Below are 19,144 nucleotides of genomic sequence, written 5' to 3' on the forward strand. Positions count from 1 at the left end.
AGTTTGTCAGGAATTTTTAAGCAGTAACCAACTATAACTGACTATTAGTAGTTTAATACAAGGAGCAACATAAAGAGAAGTAAAAGGAAAAAAAAGTTGATTTCATTAAGAATTGTTTGTCAAGCCTTTATTTATTTTTTAGCAATTGGACCGTATCAATGATCATAAAATTTAAGTAAGTCATTTTCAATAAAGCAACTTTTTCTCAAGTGATTACCCTAACGATGGCACGTTGCAGCACTTATGAAACACTTCATTAGAAGGAACCGAAAAGGTCCAAAAATACCCCTAACGTATGGAAATGGCTCACAAATATCCTTCATCCATCTATTGGTCTAAAAATACCCTTCATCCACCTATTTGGTTCAAAAATACCCCCAACCTATTTTTTTGGCTCAAGAATACCCCTCAAACTAACACCCTAATTTTGATGGTATTTTTTCAATTTTAAAATGCCACGTGGCTTGTTTTGATTGGACACATATATTATTTAATTTAAAAATTAAACCCCACCCATTTAATCTAACTCATTTTGTAACAAGTTGAAGCGAAATGCAACAAATATTTTTTTATTTTTTTTGCATTTCGTCAGTTAATCAATGAAATACAACAAATATATTTTTTTTTGTATTTCGTAAATTAATCAACAAATATGAACGAAACTGATATTTTTTTTTTTTTGCATTTCGTGTATTAAAAAACGAAATAGGATAAAAAAAAATTAATTTCGTTCATATAAAAACGAAATTGGAATATATATATATATATATATATATATATATATATATATATATATATATTTTTTTTTATTATTATTATTATTTTTTTATTATTATTATTTATTTTTTTTTTGCATTTCGTTGGTATATCTACGAAATAGTAATTTTTTTTTGTATTTCGTTTATTAAAAAACTAAATATGAAAATAATTTTTTTTGTATTTTTGTATTTCGTTTATATAAAAAAAATAGGAAATAATTTTATTTTCATTTCGTTTATATAAAAACGAAATAGGAATACATATTATATATATATATATATATATATATATACCAATGAAATGGGATAAATATATATATATATTTTGTATTTCATTTATATAAAAACGAAATAGGAAAATAATTTTTTTTTTCGTTTGAGGGGTATTCTTGAGCCAAAAAAATAGGTTGAGGGTATTTTTGGACTAAATAGGTGGATGGAGGGGTATTTTTGGACCAATAGATGGATGGAGGGTATTTGTGAGTCATTTTTCGTACGTTAGGGGTATTTTTGGATCTTTTCCGTAGAAGGAATGATCATAAAATTTAAGTAAGTCATTTTCAATAAAGCAACTTTTTCTCAAGTGATTACCCTAACGATGGCACATAGCACTTATGAAACACTTCATTAGAAGCATATATATTTGAATAAATAATTGCCTATAGAAGGGAATTTTTCAACTTTTTAAGACTGGCAAACCTAGAAATACTAAACGCAAATATAATGCCTCTATCAAAAAAATGACTTTAGAATAAGCCTCCAACTTCAATTTTTTTTTTTTTAACTTCAATTAAAATAAAAACTTAGTGTAACACCTCGTAGCTTCGGGCGAAGGTTTGACTCATAAGATGATAATATAATGGAACAAATATGAGGGTTATAGGAAATGTTTTGAAAACTAATCAAGTCATAAGAAATGTCTTTGAGCAAAGTAAAGTTGGAAGCCACTCTACGAGACATGTTTGCAAGTGAGTTTGTAGAAGGTCTTACTTCCTACGACCATAACCCCTTTATAAATTTGGAATTTTGGAAAACTTCTTGAATGAAAGTTGTAGCCCTTTGAAATACCTTTCCAACGGTATATTATGAGGGTCAAGGGGACATCTGTACAAAAAGTTATGGCCATTTTACTGAAGGAGTACAGAGCAGTCTGTTCACTGGTCATGTTATACAAACTACTTATACGGCCCATATAATTTTATACGGACCGTATAAGTCATCCGTACTTCATGGCGCTCCAAATCGACGTTCTGTTCAGCCATGATGAAATATGGTCATATTATACGGACCATATAACTTTATACGGACCGTATAATACGTCCATATAACTTCCGCCTCACTTTTGTATAAATTCAAGCCTTGAGTTCTTTTATTACATTATTCACAATTCCAAGCCCTAGCAACAATCCAAAACATCAAGGTAGGTCAATCCAAACCCTTCCAACTCAATTCTAACATATATTCTAATAATCTAAGCAAGAAATTATTGTTTCTAATCTAGGGTTTTCAAGAAAACCCATCTCAAGGTTCAAGAATTAAGATATAGGAAATCTTCTCCAAAACTCAATTCTTTAATTCAAGTTTTGGAGCAATTAAGGTATATAGAACTTCCATCCACATGTGGGAATCTCTACGTTCTTCCCCATGCTCCGTTTCTTGATATTCATGAAGTTCAAATCCTAGGGCATTAAACCCAACATATTGGTAGCCCGTATTTATGTATTTATATACATGAATTTTATATCTATATTCGTTATTGTATTCCTAATCTTCCATTACGGTTATTAGGAACCCTAGCTTAATTCATGAATCATGAATTCTTCCTCATGTGTTCTCATTATGTTTATATGAAACTTTATGATTTTATCTAGCAAGTTACAAGCATGTTTTCAAGTCAATTATATATATAATTATGAACCATTGTTATTACTCATGAATCAAGAACATGTTTGCAAGACTTTGACAACTTATCTCAAGAAACCATATTACAAGATATTTCATGAAACCATGTTACAAGTTATTTCGTGAAATCATGATTACAAGTTATTTCACGAAAATTATGGGCTTCTTAGCCAACTATATCATGTTCATTTTTTTTGGGAATTGCTTAGTTAACCGAGAAGGCTCAGATAGCCTGAAACTACGTTGCCACCGTAGGATAAGGGTTGTCAGCAAGGAGGCAACACCTTCATTATGCAGTTTGGATCCTTACATGCTTATTATTACTTAAATCTCATATCCCTGGCAAGGTGTGAGTGTTCTGCTGGTAGGACGCAAGTACCAGATCATGTTGTCGGTTATACTATAGCGTTCCCCACGTTACAAGCAGTTTTACATACAAGTATTTCCATTGATTTCCTGTTTTCAGACTTTACTCACGTTTCATGCTCATGTTCAAGTTACATTCAGTTTCAGTTCATGTCCTATTACCCATGTTGTGTCATGTTCTTCATTTCAGCAGGTTTTACATACTAGTACTATTCACCATGTACTAACGTCCCTTTTTCCCGGGGCCTGCACTTCACGGTGCAGATACCGATTTTCAGGAGCATACACCTGCGTAGTAGGATCACTTCAGTTATCAGCTTATTGGTGAGCCCCACTCCTCTCGGAGTTCAGACATGTTTTAGAAGTTTCATAGACAGATGTTCGTCCACAGAGTCAGTTATGCTTTCATGTTTGCAGACTGTTATGTTTTCATGATATTTCATGCTACGAGATAATTTCAAGACTTTATTCCGCAAATTACATTTCTATGATTCATTTAAATTGCATCATATAGATTATATTGTTTTGATGCCCATGTTGACAAGCAAGCCATGAGGTTCGCTCAGACACATGCAAGCAAGGCCTGAGTGCCGTGTTACGCCCAGGCCATGGTTCGGGGCGTGACATACTCATTCTCAATGTTTACACCAAATAAATAAATGTAGTTAGGTATATTTTGTATACACACTGAACTTAGTTAAGTGTATTCGTTTAAATTTGATTTTTATTGTTTGATTTAGTATATTTCTCCTTCAAGGAGTTGCTCGGTCGACAATTATTAACTTGGGACCACCCGAGTACATGTCGGAAGAAAAGAGAACACCATGTCATTGATTTGAGGTCTTGAGTTCGAGCTCTATGCAGAAGTGGAACCAAGATTTGAAGCTGGTGGGTTCGGGATTCTAATTCTTTAAAGTTAGTGAGTTCTAAATTAATAATTTGTACATATTTGATAAAAAAATTTAATACAAATATATGGTTCGGACTAAAGTTACTGGGTTCAGTCGAACCCACGCCCGAAGGGCTAGCTCCGCCCCTGGCTCTAGGAATGAAAAACTTTTAATAGGAAGTGTTTCTCTTGTAGTGGACTCTACATGTGACGAATCTGAATGAATCGAGTCAGTATATTATATTCCAAATATCGGATGATTAAGAAAAGTATCAACCTAATATTCGGTTTTGATTCTTATTAGAAAAGTATCATAAAGAAAAATCAAACGGAAGAATAATGTGATAAAGCTATAATAATCTATAAATACTAGGATCACTAACACTTATTATTTTGTTCACAAGTCAACTAGGAACATTTTATTTTATTGTTTTCAGATGTGATTTCTTTTCAAGATTTCAGCGGACACAAAATCTTTAAAATGATTGTGTGATAATGATATTTTCCGATATCGCACTTAGAACTTCCAATTCTACTCTATTAAATTTTAGAAGAAGAAAATGGAAGTGTGGGGATATCCAATATAAAATGTCCTTTTAATGAAGAACAGTTGTGTCTATTCCCAGTTTCCCACCATTGCTTTACATCAATTTCGTGTACATTTTAGCTTTCTTCCTATGGTGAGTTTAAATAATATATATCACCAGGAGGTGTAATGTAATGGCATAATTTTTCACTCTAAATCAGATATTCCGCGTTTGAATTCAAGGACTAAAATCTTATTTAGTTGGAAGTGCTTTCTTTGCCCCGTGTCCCATAACTGTATTAGAGATTCGACTAATCTAAATTTGCATTGCATAAGGTCTATTAAAGAAAGAAGCATTTTCTATCAAAAATTTTTTCATACCCGAAACTCGAATATTAGACCTATCCACCACACCCGTTGGCGGTGGCTGAAAGCTCTAAAACCCATCATAACGAAGTTTCCATGACATATTCAAATTCAAATTAATCGGAACAATAAATTCTCAATATCGAGTGATTAAACCAGAAAAAGAGCGGAGGCATATGGAGTTGTTGCCCCACTTGCAACATTGGATACAACCAATTAAACAATATACCGTTCCACCTTGAAGGTCACATGAACACACTGTAGCTTGGCCACTCATTTTTTGCCTTACCTATCTCCTAACACATCTATTTAATCGATCCTTTTTTTTTTCTTCCATTCATTATAGAGTTTGAATTAGAAATTAAAATGAAAGAGGTCCTTTTCAACTGAATTAGCTAGAAAAAGTCAGATTTATTGCATTTGTCATCTGGCTACTAACTTTTCTAGTGAGGATATTCTATGGAATATTGATTTTAGATTTGGGTTTCTAATGCTTTTATCTTCCTTGTGAGTTAAATTGGGTCCTTCATGTGGGCTAATTTAAATTGGCGTCCTATTTGATTTAGGAGAGATTAAAGAATTTAAATTAGAGATAACTTTTAGATGATTAAGTGCAGTTTCAGTTATTTTTGGAACGTATGTTGCAACTTTCTAAGATACAATTTCTGTTACTTTTATCTATTTTTTTTATGTATGATTCAATTTTTGATATTGCAATATGAGATTAAACAAGATTTTAATTAAACAAGATTTTCTTGTTGTTTTTGGTTAAGAAAGACTCATAGTTCCCACAAAAATGTAACAACCATTTTTTGTTAAATAATTGGCAAAGACAAAAAAAATGCTAACTTTTGGCAAATTTAGAGAATCAAAATTGCTAAGAAATGTATTTAAGGGATCAATTTGAATCTATCATAAAGCTTGTGAGTGGTGAATGTGCGTTTTATGTCAAAATTTATTTAGTTTCATATTCAACAAATATAGTTGTAATGTCGTCACATTTATTCACTTCAACCTCATCTCGTTTTGATTATGTGTGAAACATCTTTACTATCATACCATTATTCTAATATTAAGCCAATATATAATATATTTTTTTGCATTTAGACATCCTAATTCCGTCTAATCTCACTCAAATTTTTGTTCTTTTTATGGTAGCTATTAGCTAAACAGCGCTCCATAGTTAACTGTTGGTTGGCATATGTAGTTTATAGAATTAGCACAATATTATCTACACACGATATACACCACTAGACATCGTCTAGTATTATGAGGATTCAATATAAGTTATATTAGTTTTATGATGATCGTTAACCCTACCGAAACTATCTATCTTTTACTTGATTTTAAGACCGACAATCTGAGCAAACTCAAAACAGACAGAGTTAAAATAATTATTCATTATACATCTAAGCATAATATTGAGTCATTGCAAAGACAAGAATAACGTTCAAATGACTCAATCACTCATTGTCAATTTAGTCAACTAGACTCCAAATTGGATATCTTGTCCAAAACGAAAGAGATCAACAAATTTAAACGCAAATGGGACCAAGAAGAAAATCCTTCCGACATTATAAAAGAAAAATAAATATACACCAATCACGCCAAATGAAAAAACACCATATCACATTACAAGTCTTCAAATGTTACACATCCTTACCAACAAGTTCAACATAATATTAACTATGTTACAATATATATCTTGAACAACAAATACATATACAAAAATGTTAAAATGTATATCTTGAATAACACACACACACATATATATATACACACACAAAATCATTAAAATTATATATATCATAAGATCATGTGGATCACATTTATTCTCCGCGAATTTAGAGTAAGTTCTACGATTTCAACTGGAATAATTGCTTTTATCGGATAAAAGAGGATGAAGGCTGCAGTAAGCTAAAAGCCAACATAAAACAAACTAATTTCACCTTGAATCCTCACGACACAAATCTAGAGTATACATATTATAAGATCACGTTTTTTGTCAGTGAATTTAGGGTAGGTTTTGCTATTTCAACTCAAGTAGATGCTTTTATCCAGATAAAAGAAGAGAAAGTTGTGGTAGGCTGATAATCAACGTAAAACTAACTAATGTCACCAACCTCTCCAATACAGATCTCGAACAATATATACATATACAAAAACATTAAAACATATGCATACCATAAGATCCCGTGGATCACGTTTATTCTCAACGAATTTAGACTAGGTTCTGCGATTTCAACTGAAATTATTGCTTTTGCCGTAAAACTAGCTAATTTCATGATGAATCCTCACCACACAGATCTTGAACAATATATACACATACAAAAAAACATTAAAACGTCATACATATCATAAGATCATATTGATCATGTTTATTCTGAATTCACTGACTCGAGATCCTGAATTCGCATTAAATTATAACCAACCAACACTTACATTTCTTTAAAAGAAGTAAGTTTCTTAAATTTCTCCCATGGCTTATCCCAAACAACTGCCAAATACTTACGAACATAACCACCATCCTTAGCGTTAATTACTAGTCGATAATTTGTGCCAGCAACAACTTGAGTTTCTCCTTTGGCTATACTTTGAAATGCCAATTTTGTCCCTGCTTCTTTGTTATGTTCATCCACAGCAAACTTACCAATCATCACCACATCAGGGGCATTAACGTTATTTAACGGTGTCCAAACACCAACTCCACCACCCAACGCTGTGGAGAAATGGAAGAAAATGGAAGATATTAAGAAGATTGAGAGAGTCATGGAGAAAATAGAGGTCATTTTGATGGTCATTTTTTTCTCTTGTCAAATGTGTGTTTTTTTAAAAAAAAAACCTTATAAAGAGTTATAATGGGTGGACTTACTTAAAGGAAATGTTAGGTGTGCGAGAACCGACAGTTGTATACCTGTAGTTGCAGTTTCACGAAAGTTCTATATTTTTGGAACATGTTGTCCCGATTAATTTAGATTTGGTACACGAATGACTTCTTTTTTTTTTAATACTCCACTATTTTTACTTATTCTGCATATTAAAAATAGTTAACCATTTTTATTTATTTAGTTTAAAAAATCAAAAGATAATTTATCATTTCATACATATTTTATCCTTATTATTAATTAATTGGGTTGAAAGGTTTAAGAAATCCTTAATGGTTGGATAACTTTTAAAATATGTTATATTAATTTTAACCATTAGGTTATATAGTAATAATTAGAGATGATATAATAAAATTATTATTTTATTATTAACTATTTAATAGATATTTTAAATTAATATATGACAAGTAAGAATGAACCGAGGGAGTATTAAAAATCATTTACCAAGATTACGTGCACCCCAAATGTATGGCTCATTTACGATGAAGTACTTCCAACTCATGGGTCGGTGGCATACGCGACTTTTTCATGATTGGGGTTAAAATTCAAAGAAGTGAACAAATTAATAAGTCATTATAATAATGAACGATACTATATCTTATATTTATACTCAGTATTTTAATTTAGTTTTTGTCTAATAAAAAAAAAAATGACAAAATCAGCGTCACTGCAAAAGGCTTGAAGCAAAGTATATCTTTCCCTGAGTTTTATAATTCTAGGATTCAAACTTAAAACCTTCTATTAAGAGTGAAAGATTACCTCTATCACATCACATTTTTTTTTTTTTTTCCAGGACACATGGCTTCTCTTTCATTTTATTTTTATTTTTATATACTAAATAGTTACGTCCGTGCATAGCACGTGCCCAATATGGTAAAGCTTGAAATAACTATTCGAAATTGAATTTGTTTCGATATGAAATTGCAAAGGAGAGATGGGCATTGATGCATCATTGGTAAGTGACACGGTTTCTACAATGTTGTTTATATATATACTCCCTTCAGTTCAAAATGATTGTTTATCTAGTCTTTTTCTTTTTTTGGATTCAAAACAATTGTCTACTTATAAAATTAAGAAGGAATTAATTATTTTTCATATTTATTCTTATTTACTCAAGACAATAAATAAGTAAGAATCTTATTAATTAAGAATAGTTTAATCAAAATACTAATTTTTTTCCTAGGAGTTAGCAGTGTTTTCTTAAAGAGTGTGAAAAAGAGTAACTGGACACTTATTTTAAACCGGAGGGAGTACCATTTGACAAAAGTTATTGAAAATTCTTACCTTGTGCGCCTCGCCCACTAACACAAGTTCGCTTAAATTCTTTTACATGTCTAATTGCCAATAAGTTGTATATACAAAGCACAATCAATATAATAATTCATATTCCGTATCCAAAACTTTATTTTATTAACTTTTGATTAGAGTATAGAGTTTACGGGAACTCAAATACCTCAATATAATAATTTCATTAATATTTTTTAAAAAGAGATAACTTGCTTAAAAGGAAACTATTTTCCCCTTCTTATTTGAGACAAAAGAATAGCAATATTAAACACTAATTGAAGTAATATGCTATAATCAATAGATTTTAATTTCGTTAATTTAAAAGTGCAAAAATATTGCCTTGTCAATGTACATATATTAGACTCAAATAATACCTTTTTTAAATCAAAATATGATTTGATTAATTATAAAATTAAAAAAACATACATTAGTTCAAATATCTAAATTAAATTTCAAATGTTTAAAATGAAACAAAACATAAATTTGATTTTCTGATTAAATAAAGAGCCATATTTTAAAATTTTAGTGAACACTCCTAGTTTATTTTAATTTCAAGTACTTTATCCGCTTAATTAGTTGTTATGTTTGTTTTTTTTAACACTCTTTTCTTAAATATTAATTAAAAGAATAATTTGGTTAAATTAGTCTTATTTATTTTTCACATTTTACTACTCCATTACTTTTCATTTCGTCACGTTAATATCTTTTCACATCTATTATAGTAAGTGTAAATGTGAAAATTGATTAATTATATCATTATTTTTAAATGACAAATATTTTATTTAAATCAATCATTTTTAATAAACATGGTAAATAAAATGATACAACAATATTAATTATTTCTCAAGCTAATTTAAAAAAAAAAAATTGTATGGTATGCAACTTTTGCCACTTATAGTTTGCTGATCCAATAATCTTCAACCAAACAGGAAAGAAAAAAAGAAGAAGAAGATATCTTTGGAAGATAAGTAACAAAATGGGGGATAAGTAACAAAATAAATGGGGGATAAGTAACAAAATGGGGTCCACATTTAAATTTACAATTGATTTCTTCTACTTCTTCCAATGTGTGTTGATGCATATGCGTGGCAGCCATTGAGCACGTGAGGCAGAGCACTTTTATATGCGAGTGAAATTACGTTTATGCCCTTGTTCGACGACCCTGCCTCCAAACCTGTGCTTCTATGTAGTAGAAAAAGGATCAATTTGATTAAATTAGTCTTATTTATTTTTTGATTCAGTTTACTACTCCATTACTTTTCATTTCGTCACATTAATATCTTTTCACATTTATTAGAGAGTGTAAATGTAAAAATTGATTAATTATATCGTTATTTTTAAATGACAAATATTTTATTTAAATCAATCATTTTTAATAAACATGATAAATAAAATGATACAACAATATTAATTATTTCTCAAGCTAATTTTAGAAAAGAAAAGAAATTGTATGGTATGCAACTTTTGCCACTTATAGTTTACTGATCCGATTCTTCAACTAAACAGAAAAAGAAAAAAAGAAGAAGAAAAAGATATCTTTGGAAGATAAGTAACAAAATGTGGTCCACATTTAAATTTACAATTGATTTCTTCTACTTCTCCCAATGTGTGTTGATACATATGCGTGGCAGCCATTGAGCACGTGAGGCAGAGCACTTTTAGATGCGAGTGAAATTACGTTTATGCCCTTGGTCGACGATCTTGCATCCAAACCCGTGCTTCTATGTAGTAGACTAGATAGGTGTTGCCCGTGCTGCGCATGGGCCAACATAATGAATCATTAAATATATTGATTCTACGTAACCAAATAATTCATTAAAATCATGGCGAGTCATTGAATTGTTTTGGTCTTCAAAGATGACTAAGCAATACAATTACTAAATGCATCAATCTCCAATCCAGCACTTAAGACAAGCTCCAAAGAGTTGGTATTCGTTGCTAGCCTCACTCTGCGTCCGTGTTGATATCTCTACTCCAGCTTGACACTGTAAAAGAAGAAAGATACCCAAAACAATATATATAAATGGTCTCAAATGGCAACGGATCCCAGGCTGACCAGATTGATTGCTATGTGTAATTTTATTTGTTATATTTCCTTAAGATTCATTGGCTACATTATAATAAAATCAGCAACATTGAATGTGCTGCTGTATGTTTATTATTTCCTTATAATTCAGGCTTAAGCAAAAGTTCATATATATAAACTGAAGCAAACCACATACTTCTAAGCAAGCCGCATACTTTCAAGATACAGCTATAAATTAGTTTGAGTTTTGTTGATTAGCAATATAGAAGTATTCTCTTAATATATTTTAATTGTGTGAACACGCTATCTATAGATGTCATGTCATTACAGAAAAATGCAGAACCAATGAACCAAAAGCACAAATGTAGCTATTTGGTTATTCAAGCACAAGTCACTGGATAGGAGTTTTGTTGTTAAATCCAACGACACAAAGATGTTATAATACAAAAGGACATGAAAAAGATTTAAACAGAATTTATCAAATTAAGCGCCCGTTTGATTAATTGAATTATGATATACTTATAAGCTCTCTGTACAACAACTGGGACTAATGCGAGCTCGCATTGAATTATTCATCATACCGGAAAAATTTAACTCTGCTATTAGATCAATATCATCTCCCTCCAAAAGTTTCTCTTTTTTCATTTATCAACTGTCTATAAGTGGCAAGTAACAGAAGAGCTTCTCTTGATGGTACCTTCTCAATATTGCTCTTTTCTTCTATTTTAGGACTACAACAACCATGTAAAGAAAGATAGGAATCAATCCATGGATTATCTAAGCTTGCTTTTAGTAAGGAATATAAGCTTGAAGTTGTACCATATCAATGTCATGTTAAAAAACAAAGATGATGTTGATTACTGAAGGGCATAGAGTCTTGTAGAACTATAGGCCAATTGTTAGAAACCTAAAATATTTAGGACAGACTATTCTAAATGGGGTCTTCGGAGCAACCACTTGATGTTATAGAAAAGCAAGAAATGAAGTCTAACTAAGACCACAAGGTTCAAATAACAACATTTTATATCAAGAATACTCACCACTAATCAACCTAAACAAGGAAATCAATAAAAAAGCTTATTACATGAACTGCAGATTGTATGAAATTTCAATTTTCTTTTAGAGGAAAGTACCATATTATCTATGAGTATCCCCAGAGTTCCCACATATAAACAAAGATGCATTATTTATAGAATATACAACAACAGAACATACCCAGTTTAATTCCACAAGTGGGGTCTGGCGAGGGTAGGATGTACGCAGATCTTACCTCTACTTTTGCGGGTAGAGAGGCTGTTTATTGATAGAATATAATGTACCAAATCAAGTGTACGGTGAAATACATATGCTACGTTAGTAGTTTCGTTCGACTCTACAATTCAGATGCATCATGCACTAAAAAACGAAAACAATAGGGAAAAAAAGATCCTTGAACAGCAATATAATACACTAAAATTGACAATTCTTTGATCAAACATCCCAAAAAACTAAAATAACAAAACGATTAAGATCAGCTAAGAGAAGTTAAGAGAAGAAGAATGTTTTAGAAGAACGCATAATTGTTTTACCTTGCACAAAGTTGAAACTTCAACATAGTCAAGTACTTTCCTCCCGCAAAGTTATGTATTGCTTAATTCCAGCTTCTCCAGAGATGAAGAGCTACGGAGGAAATGAAAGAAAAAACACACACAATAATTATGAGCTAAACTGAATCACAAATCATAAGGAGATTTTAAATACTGATCCACAACAAAAACTCAGAATTATATCTGAAAATACTCTCTAAAACATCTTGATAACCCCTTGTTTCTTCATATGTCAGATAGGATTACAACAATAATCAGTTTCACCTAAAAGTTTAGTCTTTCCTTCAAAAGCCATGATATTCAGCCACAAAAATGAAAAACCTGAACAGAAATTGAAAAGCAAAAAAAAAAAAAAAAAAAAGAACAGAAGATGATAGGGAAAAAGAAACAGAAGATTCAGGCAAAAATTTAAGAGGAGTATACCTGAACTTGTAAGTTTTAACACCAATTGAAATTTCCTTCAACAGCCATGAAATTCAGTTTACGCAAAAACTCAAAAGGTTGATATCTGAACAGATAGCTGATTGAGCAGCTTAACATTCTCTCCCTTTTTTTTTTTTTTTGAGTATCAAACTGCTAAAGCAAGTAATGCAAAATCGGATAATAAATGTAAGTGCAAAAAATTGTATCATAGATGAGCATCAAGAAGGATACGGTGAGTCGCTAGTTTTCCTGAACAAAATAGGCCTTTTCTAGTTTTTTTACGTTTTTTACTAAAATTAAAACTGATCCCAGATACAGTCGTTTCGTTTCCTACTATGATCTGTATAGATTCCCTCTTAACTAATTTCGATATTACTAATACCTGCATAACTCTAACCAGCTACCATACAACCCCTAAAAGAAGAAAAAGAACAAAGTCAGAGAATAAGAGGAAAAAAGAGTACACGTAGGCAAATTTCAAAGGAGTTATACCTCAAAAAATTTTGATTAGCATTGTAAAATTTCCACGTGTCATACCGACCTCAGAAACAAAATAAAAATTTCAAGGAGGTTATATTTCTAAATTACAAGATAATCAGCCTTCGACTTAACAATAAATTAAAATGGTGGAACCAAAAATACCGAAATCCTTTATACAAAAGAGAGAAGTAGAAGGGGTTATACCTCAGTATATTCCGATTCCGCCGTCTGAAACTCCAAGAACGCTCACAGTTTGCAGTTTGAGGATTTTCTCCCAGAAACCCCTTTGAGGACTAATTTCAAACTCAGAAACCATGAAATCCTAAATTTAAAATGATTTAACGGGGAGAAAAAGGAAAGCATGTTTCAGAAGATGTTGCTAAAAGGATGAAGAATAATTAACCTGAAGAGTATCAAATCAGTGCGAGACTCTAAAGTTTTGACTTTGATTTGGTTGTGTCAGATCCCAGTGATCCTAATACAACACAGTTAGGTGGAAGAACTTCTCTTAGAGCTATTACATTTACCAGCATTATAATAACTTTGAGAAAACTGATAAGTTGTCAAATGGATTACCACACATCTATCCCTCAGAACAGAGAGATGAAAGGTTGTATTATTCCATCTTCGTTATTCATCTCATGAGTGACATCAACAAATACTCTATATAGAAAAGTTGTGAGCTGAAAAGAAAAAGTCTGTACATCGAATAATATGACTAAATGAGCAACCTCCAACCTGCATTAGCGAAAAGCAACTGAGGGCATACTATACAAAACTCTTTAGACAAACTCAAGCTTAACCTTGTAATAATATTGCCAAAGTATTCTTCACCATAACTACAAAAAGAAAATGCTTTACTGATGTTATAAGATATGCCTCCTTCTTCTAAGCATAAATGGCAATTTGTTGACATGTTAATTTCTGGTTTCACCTCTTTCATACAATGGTACAACTCTGCTTTGGAAGTTTATAACAAACAACTATATGATGGAGAGGTGGCATGAATATAGTTATCACTTTACTATATACAATAATTGTCCAGAAAATTACACATTTCCTCTATTAAAGATATGAATTATTAGAATATATTTTAGCAGTTCTCTGTTATTTCCTCTACCAATGAGCTGTCAAAAAGATGAGCAAGCATTCTCGAAGATGAAAATACCATCATACGCAATCTAACAAACATATCACGAATGAGTTCATTGCACCTATCAGATTGAACAACTCTTGCTAACACATCCATTAAATTCCTTATCAAGAACAAAATAAGGAAGGGGCAAATACTCACCAGAACCCAAAAATAATCAAACACCGTAGATTAAACAGAATCGAAGTAGCCTGCTACACAGTTCTACGTATGGAGTACAAAACATTACCTGTTGGCGGCAACTTATTGAGTATATCCTTTCACCATCATCCATGACTCCACCGCCCTTGCTTTCGGCATCGGCATATTGTTATTACCATATCTCTAAAAAAAAATACAAGTTGACAGATAGAAACCAAATTAGACTAAAACAATAAAATGAAACAGAAAAATTGAGTGGAAGAACACAACCAAACTAAGATTGAAAGGGAAGAACAACAAAAGAGAGAAGTACAAGACAATGGCTGAGAGAAAATTCTAGATAGCAGCTGATGCGGTGGCTGAATTTATGATTATGTATGCGCTGGCTATAGGATTAGAGCCACATTGAATAAACAAAACATGAAAGGACCAAAATACCTTTGAGGCATGTCGACGATCCTGCCTACCAAACCCGTGTTTTTATATAGTAGAAAAATATATTTATAAGCCTTTTCAGTTAGAACTCATTGCACCGGAATTGCCTAGTGCGATTTATATCTCATGTGTGGTTTATGAGTTATTGCACAGTGAAAAAGTTACCCAATGCACACCCGAAGAGTAGCGGTTACAGGTTTTCATGGGGGTTCAAAAAAAAAATATTAACAAGTGTTGTAACTTATTGCTAGCTTATATAAATTTATAATATAAAAACGGAACGTAAATTTGAGATTAAATTAATTAATATAGCCAAAAGACTAAGTAACATATCACCGAAGGTAAATTTGAGATATTTATTCATATAACTAGTTGTAATAGGCCCGTGCTAAGCCTGGGCCCAAACTCAAAATATAAAAATAGTACGTAATTTTTATCGAATAAGTATAATTTGTGTCACATATGTTTACTACATAATTAATTTAATGTTGCAGGTTAAACATATGTTCTCCATAAATTTTCTAAATTATTAAAGTTTCTTTGTCATATAATTGGATAATATTTAACACAAAAATTATTTATGAGAAAACAAGTTTGGTATGAAAATGAGCAAATATCAAAGGGACGTACGGAATTTATTTTATGCTTAAAAGGATTACTTCTTAAGAATTAATTTAATTCTTCATATATACTTTATGCTTAAAAGGATTCTTTCCTAGATAATCAAACATGATTATAAAGCTAATTCAATTTTGACTGATAATGTTACCTTTATCTTCAATATGATACAACACCATTCAATAAAATTAACTTTTTGTATTTGTAAGCATATGTGATCTCACTAATGAAGTAAAATTTTGAAAGTTTAAAATAATAGAGAGAAAATGTTGGTGAAGAATATATTATGTGAGATATGTTTAAATATAAAGTAAGACCTAATAAATGCTTCAGCTGATAAAGAACATTTGGCGCCAAATTTACCTAAATTATACCAGTTTAAGAACAAATAATTTAAAAGGTACTTCCCTAGTTCATATTATATGATGTTTTTAGTTTGGCCACACCCTTTAAAAAATCACTCACTCCTAGACTAAAATATCTTTAATTAAATGCTATCAATTTAATATCTCTTACTTATGTAACAATTCACTTATCGGAAATAAGGGTAAATTTTTTTTTAAAAATAATAATATATGCTTAGTTATATAAATTTTAAACTATATATAAAATAAATATAAATATAAAAATTAAAACTACTGATGAGTCGTGAAATTACGCGATATTCGATGCTAATTCCTTAAGTTTTTGCGACTCTTTAAGCACTTTTGTTGTTACTTTTTGTGTTTTTATGTTGTTTTGTAGGAAAAGATGCCTGGAGAGCATAAAAGAGCAAAATGGATCAAAATTGACCAAAATGGAACAAAATAGAGCAAAACAAGCCAAGTAGCTGAAATGAGTGATCGAAAGAAACCAAGTGAAAAGAAAGTCAAAAAGAGGTCAAACTGGACATTTTTGCAAAACTGTCAAAACTGGACAGTTTTGCAAAAACGGGACAGATTTGCAAAACTGTCAAAAGTGGACAGTTTTGCAAAAACGGGCAGAATTGCAAAAACAGAAATATGGGGGCAGATTTTGACATTCTTTTGAACTTGGAAGAATTAGAGGAGCTATAAAAGAGAGGCTTAGGGCAAAACATTACGATCTTTTGCCATTTTGCAAGCTTGGAGGCTAGGGTTCATCTACACCACACTTTGGGGTTGAAGATTTGAAGATTTGGTTGAGCATTTCTTAAACCTTTAATTCATTTCTTCAATCTCTTGCTTTGTATTGTATATCTAAGTGTGTAGTTTTCATTTCTATACTTGAACCTTGTTTATGGAAGTATTCTAGGATTAAAGTTTGGATTGAAACTCTTGTTTTGCTTATGTATTGAATGATTCTTATTACTATTGAAGTGGGTCTTTGTTGATTTAATTAATCTCGTTCTTGAATGTTTCCAAAGGGATTAGCTAACCCTAGGACTCACTCATTTACTTAGATTGAGCTTGAAAGAGGAAATCTAGGTTGGGAAAGATTAATTAACAAGAATTTAGGTCATTAAACTCATCTAATAACTTGAGCTCGAAAGAGGATAGTTACTTGAGGTTAAATTGATTGTACTTAACATCACACTCTAAGTCTTGGAAAAGCTTAGAGTGAAATTCATTGATTTGGTTGGAAGACTTTCAATGAGATTTTAGAAATCATTATCTATTGACATAAACCCGTTCTTAGTTGTAAAATCGTGAAATACATTGGATCGTTACTTGAGTGTAATCTCCTATTATCCATGCTTGTGGCCATTGATCATTTTACTTGTTTTCTAGGTTAGTTCACATTTTTGCATTAGTTATAATTTTCTCAAACAAAAACCAAAATACCATTTATCGTTTGGCTTTAGCTTAGTTGGTGAAAATTCCTTACTTTCTTAATCGCCTAGCATATTGTTCCCTGTGTGATCGACCCCGACTCATAGTTGGGTAAATATATTGCATACGACCGTGTACACTTTCTCTTTGAGGAGTGTATTTTGGACGTTATCAACTACCATATAATATGAATTAGAAGAATAATCTAATAAACACCAAGAAGAGATTTTTAAAAAAGTTATACAACACACCAATTATAAAAGCCCATATAGGAAGTGACTTTTAGTAATGAATGAGACAAAAATAAAAAAATGAAAATATGTAAGGATAATTCACTCACCCACGTGTAAGATTCCTATAGGGTGCTTTGAAAATGTGAGGAGTACAAAAACTCCTATTAACACTTATATATATTAGTAATACTAGATGGCCTATGCCCGTGCTGCGCACGGGCCCAACACTTTAGATTATAGTGCATCTATGTGTATGTAGTTGTTTTTGAATAGTGATTATATATATATTATGTTCAAAGCACGATTAATATAACATTGTAGTTTGTGCTCCGTATCTAAAACTTTATTATATTAATGTTTACTACGAATACAAAATCGGCAAATTTATTAATATTTTTTAAAAGAGAAGACTTGTTTAAAAGGAAACTATTTTCCTCTCTTTGAGATAAAACAATAACAATATTTAAGCATCAGTTGATACTTTCAATTTTAATTCGATTAATTTAAAGGTGTAAAATACTTATTATTTTTTATCAAATTTTGATTTGGATAATTCTAATTCAAATTATTAAATTAATTTTACATGTTTAAAACGAAATAAAGTAGAAATTGATTTTCTATTTAAACGAAGAAATACTATTTTTTAATTTTTGGTAAATATTCTCGGTTTAGCTTATTTTACTTGTCATGTTGTCTTTTGCATGTTTTTTTAAGAAAACGTCGATTAGAATTATAATTTGACTAATTTACCTTATTCATTATTTGATCTCCATTTGATATATATATTTTTTACGACATTAATCTCTTTTCACATTTATTAAAGTAAGAATAAAAATAAAAAAGTAATTAAATTCTATCTTATTTTAAAATATAAATATTTTAAATATATTTATTTTAGTAAACATAACAAATAAATGACATGGCGGAATAGCAAATATAACAGTTTAATATCTAGATTAGATCTCAGGCTAATATAAAAAAAATAAAAAAATTGTATGGTTTGACTACTTAACCTTTTGAAGAAAAATAATTTTATTTGCTCCCACTAATGGATTGATACATATACTATGTTCAAAACACGATTAATATAACATTGTAGTTTGTGTTCCGTATCTAAAACTTTATTATATTAGTGTTTGCTACCAATACAAAGTCTGCACTCTTTTTTTTTAACATTATATTTTTTTTAATATGGGGTTCACTTTTTTTTTTGATATTGCTTGATTTTGATAATATGGGGTCCACTTTTTTTTTCCCATGAGTTTGGAGATGGTGAGTTC

At 30.8% G+C, this 19,144-nt stretch overlaps 1 protein-coding gene and 1 long non-coding RNA gene across 17 annotated transcripts; both read right to left on the reverse strand.

The window, feature by feature from the left end:
* Positions 1–7,111: 7,111 nt before the first annotated feature.
* LOC132614834 (cysteine proteinase inhibitor 1-like) lies at positions 7,112–7,650 on the reverse strand. Its single transcript, XM_060329381.1, has one exon. It carries the CDS (start codon positions 7,606–7,608, stop codon positions 7,246–7,248), a length of 363 nt encoding a protein of 120 aa, XP_060185364.1. The 5' UTR covers positions 7,609–7,650; the 3' UTR covers positions 7,112–7,245.
* A 2,723-nt stretch (positions 7,651–10,373) lies between these two features.
* LOC132616043 (uncharacterized) lies at positions 10,374–15,264 on the reverse strand. Of its 16 annotated transcripts, none has more exons than XR_009572954.1 (5): positions 15,227–15,260; positions 14,877–14,971; positions 14,071–14,232; positions 12,574–13,969; positions 10,374–10,964 (listed from the first exon to the last, which is right to left on the reverse strand). It is a non-coding gene; the product is annotated as an uncharacterized LOC132616043 (long non-coding RNA). The 16 variants fall into 16 exon arrangements; XR_009572951.1 differs by having other exon boundaries at positions 15,102–15,231; XR_009572953.1 differs by having other exon boundaries at positions 14,071–14,971; positions 15,227–15,264.
* Between the last annotated feature and the right edge of the window lie 3,880 nt (positions 15,265–19,144).

This window comes from Lycium barbarum, chromosome 10, assembly GCF_019175385.1.
Source record: "Lycium barbarum isolate Lr01 chromosome 10, ASM1917538v2, whole genome shotgun sequence".
Lineage (NCBI taxonomy): Eukaryota > Viridiplantae > Streptophyta > Magnoliopsida > Solanales > Solanaceae > Lycium > Lycium barbarum.